The sequence below is a fragment of the Sapajus apella genome, unplaced genomic scaffold (assembly GCF_009761245.1).
Source record: "Sapajus apella isolate SASKATOON/1434 unplaced genomic scaffold, GSC_monkey_1.0 scaffold114, whole genome shotgun sequence".
NCBI classification, from domain to species: Eukaryota; Metazoa; Chordata; class Mammalia; order Primates; family Cebidae; genus Sapajus; species Sapajus apella.
The window spans coordinates 5,438,489-5,447,919 of NW_022437054.1; the positions used below are offsets into that span (position 1 = coordinate 5,438,489).

At 50.1% G+C, this 9,431-nt stretch overlaps 1 protein-coding gene across 2 annotated transcripts; it reads left to right on the plus strand.

Moving 5' to 3' along the window:
- Window positions 1-1,363: 1,363 nt before the first annotated feature.
- On the plus strand, window positions 1,364-8,957 carry GJB2 (gap junction protein beta 2). Of its 2 annotated transcripts, none has more exons than XM_032260140.1 (2): window positions 1,364-1,454; window positions 6,826-8,957. In XM_032260140.1, the coding sequence occupies exon 2, from the start codon at window positions 6,848-6,850 to the stop codon at window positions 7,526-7,528; it is 681 nt and encodes a 226-aa protein (XP_032116031.1). In that variant the 5' UTR covers window positions 1,364-1,454; window positions 6,826-6,847; the 3' UTR covers window positions 7,529-8,957. The 2 variants fall into 2 exon arrangements, with proteins under 2 accessions (XP_032116031.1, XP_032116032.1); XM_032260141.1 differs by lacking the exon at window positions 1,364-1,454 and adding an exon at window positions 3,404-3,604.
- The last annotated feature ends 474 nt before the right edge of the window (window positions 8,958-9,431 follow it).

Below are 9,431 nucleotides of genomic sequence, written 5' to 3' on the forward strand. Positions count from 1 at the left end.
TTATTAATTAATCAGAGGTGCCAGGGGCTTGTCAGTTTTCAACTGTTATTTTGAGGAAAGCTGAATTTTCTCTCTTTTTGCCAGCTATTAATATTATTAAATTTCAACAGTAAGGCAAAAAAAGGAAATATGGACCATTAACTAATGGCTCTTGAAGAGGCATTCAATGACTCCAACTTGCCCTAAAACTGCCAAGTGATAGGACAGTCTCTTCACATCTTGCATCATTTTCTGCCATCACCTACGTGTGATTCGTGAGTCGGAAATTCAACCGGGATGTGTTTAACGTATAGTAAGAGCACCCTTCCCAGGGGAATTCAATGGGCTGTTCCATCAGGCAGTTGGCAAGCAGTCACTTAAAACATTAAGAAATATTATTTGTAAGCCGGGCGCGGTGGCTCACGCCTGTAATCCTAGCACTTTGGGAGGCTGAGGTGGGTGGATCACCTGAGGTCAGGAGTTCAAGACCAGCTTGGCCATCATGGTGAAACCCCATCTTAAAAAAAAAAAAAAGAAAAGAAGTATTATTTGTCTCACACTGATTTATTGCACAATAGCAACTTTTTTCTTTTTGGTTCATTTTTAAAACAACTGTCAAATTAAAATGCCACATAGCTTTAAACATTAGCATTTTCACCTTATAACCTTACAAGTGCATCACTAAACATCTGCATAAAAGTTCAGCTCGATGATAATCACCTGGGAATTACCTGCATAGTACTAAGCATATATGTAAAAATGTTACTGATAGGTACCTCTGGCACTTTGAAGTGACAAAGTGTAGTCTTCACAGATACTTATCAGTTAATCATCAATAGTTACCTGATAAGTGCCCACCTGCTATCATTCAAGATCAACCAGCCAGACACCACAGTACATTTGCCATCAAAAAAACCTTCTCTATCTGGTCAGTCCCTGCAGGTCAATGAGACAAAGCTGTGTAATTCACGAAGCAGGACTGTCCTGAGCTCCCTGTGTTCTCACCACCAGGCTGAGTGGCGGGGGTGGAGGAACACGGGATCGGGTGTGAGCTTCTCTAGGGACTGAAACATTAAGGGAGAGATGAGGATATGAAAGGTGAGAAAATTATGGTTTATTTCCAATGTTTCCATTTATGTTAAAAGCAATGCTTTCAAAAGAAAAAAAAATGCAGCAATATAATTGTGTAATGTACAAAATAATTTCAGGATTTGTTTAATCATTAATTTGTGGTGTGATCTGTTCATTGGATCTATGTCTAAGCTCCTTTGTAAATAACTTCAAATATCCAAGCCTTCTCTCACCCTCTCCCCACCTCACCTCTCCTCCTTCTCCTCCCCTACTCTGGAGGACACTATGTACATACATATAATGTCCTGCCCTAGAGGAGAACTGAGCCTCCTTGGGAAGAAAACACCAACTCCCAGAAAAACAACAGAAATCATACAAAACAGAATAAAAGCAAGCACTGATTTGTAAGTGAAGACTTAAGTGCTGTAGGACTTCTAGTTACAAATCCTGAAAATGTGGGGTGGCTGTGATAACACGATTAGCCAACATCACACAGTGATTTTGCACATAAGGAGAACTAAGTCAAAGAGAACTAGGAAAAGAAAGTTGAGCCTATAATCGTGATATCATCGGCACTAAAATCTCAGGTGACATTTTTCACTGGGGAAAGTCAGTCAACGTCCAATTTCGAAACCATCTTTACTAGCGAGCTTCCCACAATGGTTCTAGGACTTTCCTTCATTCCAACCCAACCAAGACTCCAGCAGACTCATAAACAGCACAGCCCTTGAGAAATTAAAGGGAGAACCCACCAGCCGGCACCCTACTCCACCCCATCCCAAGTCACCTCTGGCTCAACCAAGATGAGCTCAGGCCAAGGAAGCTGCCCCACCCCGAGGGCTTTGCCTGTCATTTGTAACAAGCCGACTCAGCACATCTCTCAGATGGACCATGCAAGGATTTTGGCAGCTCTTGGGGCTTTGCCTCTTCATGAACAGACATTCCTCTTAGATTAAGACCTGGAGCTTGAGTATAGGTGGTAACCATGGTACAAAACTCACGTTCGTCCCTGCAGAAACTGCCTGGGTTGGCCCATGGCCACGGGGTGCCAGTTTTTCAAGGAAAAGTCAACACTAATGGTGGCAATCACGGGAAATCCATTCTGAGGCCAGATCTGACTTGTCAGGATCAATCACCATTTCCACTTAACTTCGAAATGACCTGGGTAAAAACGTGAGCACGGGGGGGCAGGCTGCACCTCTGACCTGGCTCCCTTCTGCAGGAATCCCCAAGCTGGTGCGGGGGGGGGGGGGGGGGGGGGGGGGGGAGGCGGGGGGCAACCGGCCTGCTCTGCACGTCTTAGTCCCTCATCGACTCGCGCTGTGCAAATCCGTCTTCTGTCATTTGTATCTCAAGACATCAAAATCCCCAACCAAATAGCTCATAATCCGAGATAAAGCTTCGAGGTCTCCAGAAAGCCCCTAGCCGTGCACGGGAGAGCCAGCCGCCCAGAGGTCTTCCGCAGAATCCCATCAGTTTCCCCTTTCATGGTGTACACCTGGCCAGAGAGGGGTTGGCAGATTTCACCCGCACTCTTTTCTTTCTGAAAAATCTGGGTCTCCCCACCCCAAAACAAGTTCCCCAAATGTGAAAAGAGGAAGCAGCTGGCTGGGCCGGAGGCCGCGGGGGTCGCCCTCCGCAGACTGCCGGACGCCATAGCAAAAGCGAGGCTTATCTCCCTCACCACCCCCAAACCTTAGTCCTTGGCACAGCGTTGAAAGTGATTGAATCAAACAGGAAATTCGAGGAGACGTTCGTTCGGGTTAGCTAGTGAGGTTTTGAGGGGAGAAAGAAGAGTACCAGCGGCACCCCCTCCTCACCCACCCTTAACCCCCATTCCAGAGGGCACTGCCCCGCGACCCAGCCTAGGTCACCCCGCGCAACCTCCACGACTTGACCAGATCTTCAGTCCTTGGATAAACGCCTGTTTCTCTAACAATAAAAAATTAAAGCAGCGCTCTAAATGCAAGTCCTCTCGCACTAGGCGGAATAGAGAGGACAACGGCCACAGCCATCCCTGAACGCGGCCCTCCGCCCAGCGCCAGAGCCAGGGCCTGGGGCGCCGCGTCCCGGAGGGTCCCGACGCTCAGCCCCCCCGGCTCCACCCGGCCGCCGAGGGACTGGGGGAGGAGGCGCTCGGGGTACCCGAGGAGGAGACTTGGGGCTCTGGGGGCACTTGGGGGACTCATGGGGGCTCAAAGGAACTCAGAGACTCGAGGCCTCAAAGTGAACTCAGGGGATTCGGGGCTCTCGGGGGTCTCGGAGGGCGCTCGGGGGTTCGCGGGCCAGGGACGCTCTGGGGACTGAGAGGCCGGGCGCGCCCCGCCCGCGGCGCCGCCCCCTCCGTAACTTTCCCAGTCTCCGGGCGAAGAGGCGGGGTGTGGGGTGCAGTTAAAAGGCGCCGCGGCGGGAGACAGGTGTCGCGGCCCCGCAGCGCCCGCGCGCTTGTCTCTCGGACTCCGAGCCTCTCGGCTGCGCCGGGCCCAGGACCCGCCCAGGAGCGCGGGAGCCCCAGCGCCGAGACCCCAGCCCCGGCCGCTGCCTCCCGACGCAGGTGAGCCCGCCGGCCCCGGACGGCAGGGCCTGGAGCCCGACGGGGACCGACCGCGAGACCTGGAGGGGGTTCCCGGCCGCGGGGGTCCCGAGGAACCGGGAGGCTGGACCATCGCACGTCCTTGGGGCTGGGGGCGAGGGCCGCCTTCCGGAGCGGGCGTTTCTGCTGAGCTCGGGAGCTGGAATCGGGCGGCCGGGCCGGACCCGCCGTGGCGCGCCGGGGAAGGGGACGCGGTGGCACCGCCCGGGGTGCGAGTGGGGCTGGGCGCGCGCGGGAGGGGAAGGGAGCGGGGACGAGCGGGCCGCGAGAGGTCCGTGGTGTCGCCGACGTCCCTGCGGGGTACTCTAGCGCAGCCGCCTGGCTACTTGACCCACTGACACCAAATGTTTTCAATTGACCGAAAGCTTAGCTTCGAAGCAAAGCTCCGTTTCTCCGGCGAAGCAGGAAGCCTCCGCTGCAGGAACTGACCTTTACCTCCTGGAGTGGCTCCTGCAGAGAAAGCGCTCGGGAAGAGGTCTGGGCGGAGTTTGCCTGGAACTCACGCGGAGCCGGCAGACCCTGGCCCGTCCTGGGGCCAAGATTTCGGGGGCTTCCCTTTTTCCTAAACAAACACTTCGAGAGGGTTTGTTTCGGGGTGGGGGGGTGTTCTCCGACTGGAAGGAAAATGTTTAAGATCCATGTTCGCAAAGAAGTGGTGTGCGGCTGGGAACCGCGTCCTCAGGACCGTTGCCTGAGCGCCTCGATCCTGCCCCGCTGGAGAACGAAGGCAGCCCGAACGGCGCTCACCTAACAGTTGCTGAGAGCTGGGCTCTGTGGCCATGCATCTGGGACTGCCCTGAGAAGCGTGAGACGGCCGTGTCCCCATGTGACCTTTGAGTTCCTTTCAAAACTGCTGTACAAAGTCGGTCACAGTTCAGACACTGGCGAGAAGGGTGGAGGAGCCCTCTGGGGCAGCCAGGCAAGGTGGACCACCCATCACCTAAGGGTGGAGAAGTTAAGGGGTGAAGAGTCCCTTTTGCCTTTTCTGGAACCTGTTGATCCACCCAATGTCTTCCCCAAGGAACTGAACCAGCTCCTCCGCAGGCTCTGGCGACACTCCAGGCAGTGCAGGGTGTCGTCAGCCCAGTAGGAAGCTGCCTGTGACCGCCCAGGGTCAGTAGGCCAGGAGGGCAGAGCCTCCCTGACTTGAATGTTGAAAACAACTTCATCCTTGCTACTGAGGCCCTCTTAACCCAGGACCCCTAGCCCACTGGGGAGTCAAATTTTAATGTACTCGTCTTCTTGAAAAAGGATCTTTAAAACAGGTAGCTTCAGCTCAGGCTTTGCAAAAACAATATGGGGTTTCTTGGAACTGTAGTCTTCTCAGCCGATAGTAACTGGACGGGTCTGTAGAAGGCTATATAGGACCTGTGTCTGGCAGGTGGAAGAGGGCAAAGGAGAAACCCCTCCTACTGCAGCCCGGTGTTCTCAGCCAGGTAGATTGCTGTAATAAACCAGGAGAGAGTTACTCCAGGGAGTGTCCTCTTTTCCACTCAGTGAGGGCCAGTGAAGAATGTACAGTTCCATAAGATGCTTTTGTTAAAATCCGAATGTTGCTGCCCTCCGTGGTTCTGCTGTTGGGACGGGACTGGCCTGAGCTGTGGGCACTTTAACAGGATAATCAGCTCACCTGAGGGCCTCCCAGACAGTCTGGATTTCAATGGGTCAGTGCTGAGCCTGGGCTAAAATATTTTTTCCAATGATGTTTCTTTCCCAAGCTCAGTGGGGCTACATGTTTCACGGGCCTATGTCAATCTGATGTAGCTTTAGTGCCCACCTCTCTCCTGTCACCTCTGACCAAGGTGGCACTGGATGGTTTGCACCTGACCTTGGTGCCCCATGGCAGTGACTGTGGGTCATTGGCGACATTCACTCTGAGCCTGCCTCCGGAGTCCATCAGAAAACAGGATGCAACTTGCTAAAATGAGGAGAGGAGGATGCTTTTAAGTAAAAGAAGGAGGATTCAGTACCAACTCTAAAAGGGTGGAAAGGAGATGATTCATCTGGATTGTGGAGAGGATGGAATCTTGTTTAGGAGAGTGTTGGTTGTGACAGGCAGGGTGTAACTATGAATCAGTGAAGACAGTTCACATCTGGGATGAAAAGAAGGCCACTGGCTTACAGCAGATTATCCACGGGCTTTTTCCCACATCCACTCGCAGTAAGGAGTGTGGGACCCCCGCAAGCTTCAGCACTGAACTGCAATGCAGTGATGTCGCTTAGCTGGGCCAGTAACTGGGGGAGCAGAATCTTCTGTCACTTTTAAATAATACGTCTTTTAAGAAACACCTTGAAATTAAAATTACAGCCCACAATTATAAGGCACTGTTGCAGTACTTATCAAAACAGATATCTCTGAGTGCTAACCGATCCCTCAGCGCCAGCCTGACAGTGAGGCCACCAAGCTATCCACAAAACCTACACGGAAGTCTATGCTCACAGTGGCTTTTCTCCCTGAAGAGGCCGTTCCTAACCTCTTCCTTACATGTAGAAGGAAGCAAGGGCCTTTGTAAAATTTTAACTTGGGGCACTTCAAATGTAAACTTAACCACTGGTAACAGTTTCACTGCTACATGCAAAGTCTGTGATAATTAATTCAAAGACAAAGTGGCTCAGCAGAGAGTCTAGATTGGGGAGTTGTAAGTTACATCTTAACCCCGTGGTTCTCCTGTACTTGGCCACTCAGCCTTTGGGCGAGGTTGGGCCAAGCTAGTATCAGCCCCAATGGTACACAGCCACAACTTGAGACTGCAAATGGATCCAGCTGTTGAACGCTGAGTAACTTGTGCAGAGTCAGGAAGACCCACAGAGGATCTGCAGAGGGTGCAGCGGTCCGGTCAGAACTCATGAGTGCCTTTCCCCTAACAAGCACTTTGTTTGTGAGACTGCCCGACACAGCAAATTTTTATGATGTGATTAAAGACTGGGTGAATTACTCAGGTGAACAAGCTACTCTTTATTAGAGCACTCCCAAAAACATGTTCAAGATTGTTTGGGAACTATACATTTAATCCGATGACAAACTAAGTTGGTTCTGTCTTCATCTGCTTTGGTGACGTTACGTAAGAGTTGGTGTTTGCCCAGGAGGAAATTTAAGCATGCTTGCTTACCCACACCCAGAGAAGTCTCCCTGTTCTGTCCTAACTAGCGATTCCTGTGTTGTATGCATTTGTCTTTTCCAGAGCAAACCGCCCAGAGGAGAAGATGGATTGGAACACGCTGCAGACGATCCTGGGGGGTGTGAACAAACACTCTACCAGCATTGGAAAGATCTGGCTGACCGTCCTCTTCATTTTTCGTATTATGATCCTCGTTGTGGCTGCGAAGGAGGTGTGGGGAGATGAGCAGGCCGACTTTACCTGCAACACCCTGCAGCCCGGCTGCAAGAATGTGTGCTACGACCACTACTTCCCCATCTCCCACATCCGGCTGTGGGCCCTGCAGCTGATCTTCGTGTCCACGCCGGCCCTCCTGGTGGCCATGCACGTGGCCTACCGGAGACACGAGAAGAAGAGGAAGTTCATCAAGGGGGAAATAAAGAGTGAATTTAAGGACATCGAGGAGATCAAAAGCCAGAAGGTCCGCATCGAAGGCTCGCTGTGGTGGACGTACACCAGCAGCATCTTCTTCCGGGTCGTCTTCGAAGCCGTCTTCATGTATGTCTTCTACATCATGTACGACGGCTTCGCCATGCAGCGGCTGGTGAAGTGCAACGCCTGGCCTTGTCCCAACACTGTGGACTGCTTTGTGTCCCGGCCGACGGAGAAGACTGTCTTCACAGTGTTCATGATTGCAGTGTCTGGAATTTGTATCCTGCTGAATGTCACTGAATTGTGTTATTTGCTAATTAGATATTGTTCTGGGAAGTCAAAAAAGCCAGTTTAATGCATGGCCCAGTTGTTAGATTAAAAAATAGACAGCATGAGAGGGATGAGGCAACCTGTGCTCAGCTGTCAAGGCTCAGTCGCCAGCATTTCCCAACACAAAGATTCTGATCTTAAATGAAACCCCTGTAGGCCTCACGTGAAACTCCAGATACCACAATGGAGCTCTACTCTCCTAAAGCCTCAAAACAAAGGCCTAATTCTATGCCTGTCTTAATTTTCACTTAAGTTAGTTCCAATGAGACCCCCAGCTGGTAGGGGTTATTGGTGTAAGGTACTTTCATATTCTAAACAAAGGATATTGGCATTTGTTTCTCTTTCTCTGAGGACAAGAGAAAGGCCAGGTTCCATAGAGGACTCGGAGAAGGTCTGGGTGTCCTCCTGGGGTTCTTTTTGCCAATTCCCCCCACATTAAAGATGAACATAGAGAATCTTGGTACTTTTATTCACTTTGGACGTTTTAATCTCTAACGGTGGACAAAGTTACCAGTGCCTTAAACTCTGTTACATTTTTTGTAAGTGAAAACTTTATAGTACGATAGGTTATTTTAAGGTAAAGATGTTCTGGATATCATTATATGCACCCCTGTTTCAGAGGCTCAGACTGTGATATGTAAATGGGATGTCATTAGCTACTATGGTTTCATTTGAAATACGGCCTTTTGGTTGTGACTACTTTGCAGTGCAGCTGAAAGGCTGTCCGTTGCATTCATTGTGGTCACAGCACCTGACAACACTGCAGCCTCAATCGAGTGAGACAGACTAGAAGTTCCTAGTGACGGCTTAAGATAGCAAATGGCCTCATGTCGAATATTTAGATGTAATCTTGTGTAAGAAACCCAGACTGGATGTACTGCCAGCTACGACCTGTAACGACGGGCCTGCTCAACATGGCTCCCTCTCCCATGACTGTGGGACATGGCAACCAGCATCAGAAGGAGCGCTGATTTAAAGAGGTCGCTTGGGAATTTTACTGACACAGTACCATTTAATGGGGAGGACAAAATGCGGCAGGGGAGGGAGGCGTTTCTGTTGTTAACAAACAGATTTGGAAAGACTGGATTCTACATTCTCTTGATTAAAGATGAGCTTTGTCTACTTCAAACGTTTGTGTGCTTCCGCCTTCAACCTCCAACTTTTTAAGTGAAAATAGAGCTAATAACACTTGAGAAGAATAGAAGCTAAGGTTTAGATAAATATTGAGCAGATCTATAGGAAGATTGAACCTGAATATTGCCATTATGCTTGACACGGTTTCCCCAAAAATGGTACTCCACATACTTCAGTGAGGGCCAGGATTTTCCTGCCGTCAAGAATGGCATGGAAAAGCATTTTGTGGTAATAAATAATAGCTTTAATGATATGCTTGAAACTAAAATAATTTTGTAATGTGTCAAATACATTTAAAATATTAAAATATCTATAATAATTCAAAATCGAATATAGTTTCAATAGAACAGCAAATATTAATTTCATCTGTCACTGTTTTTATATAAGTGCATTCATATTTTATATTTCATAACACCAATGGGTAAGTTACCAGGGTGCCTGCCCCCATTCTGCCCCAGTTATAGAAAAGCCTGTCACCAGGAAGATTGGTGGGGAAGGAAGGGAGGAGGATGATTTCTGCCCAACCCCGTGCCCCCCTCTACCGAGTTTTTGAGGCACATCGATCTATGGACAATGTGGCGTGTGGACTAGAAACATAGCTTGGGAAATGCTAGGCCGGGTGGACATGACCAGTTTAGCTCCTGGATGAATCACAGAAGTGGGCCTTCAAAATGTCACTCATGGCATGACCTCGGCTCACTGCAAACTCTGCGTCCCAGGCTCAAGTGATCCTCCCACCTCAGCCTCCCAAGTAGCTGGGACAACAAGAGTGTGCCACCATGCTCCACTAATTT

Bases quoted from the DNA above. Each gene is read 5' to 3' on its own strand.
- GJB2 (XM_032260140.1), top strand. From the start codon at position 6,848: ATGGATTGGAACACGCTGCAGACGATCCTGGGGGGTGTGAACAAACAC.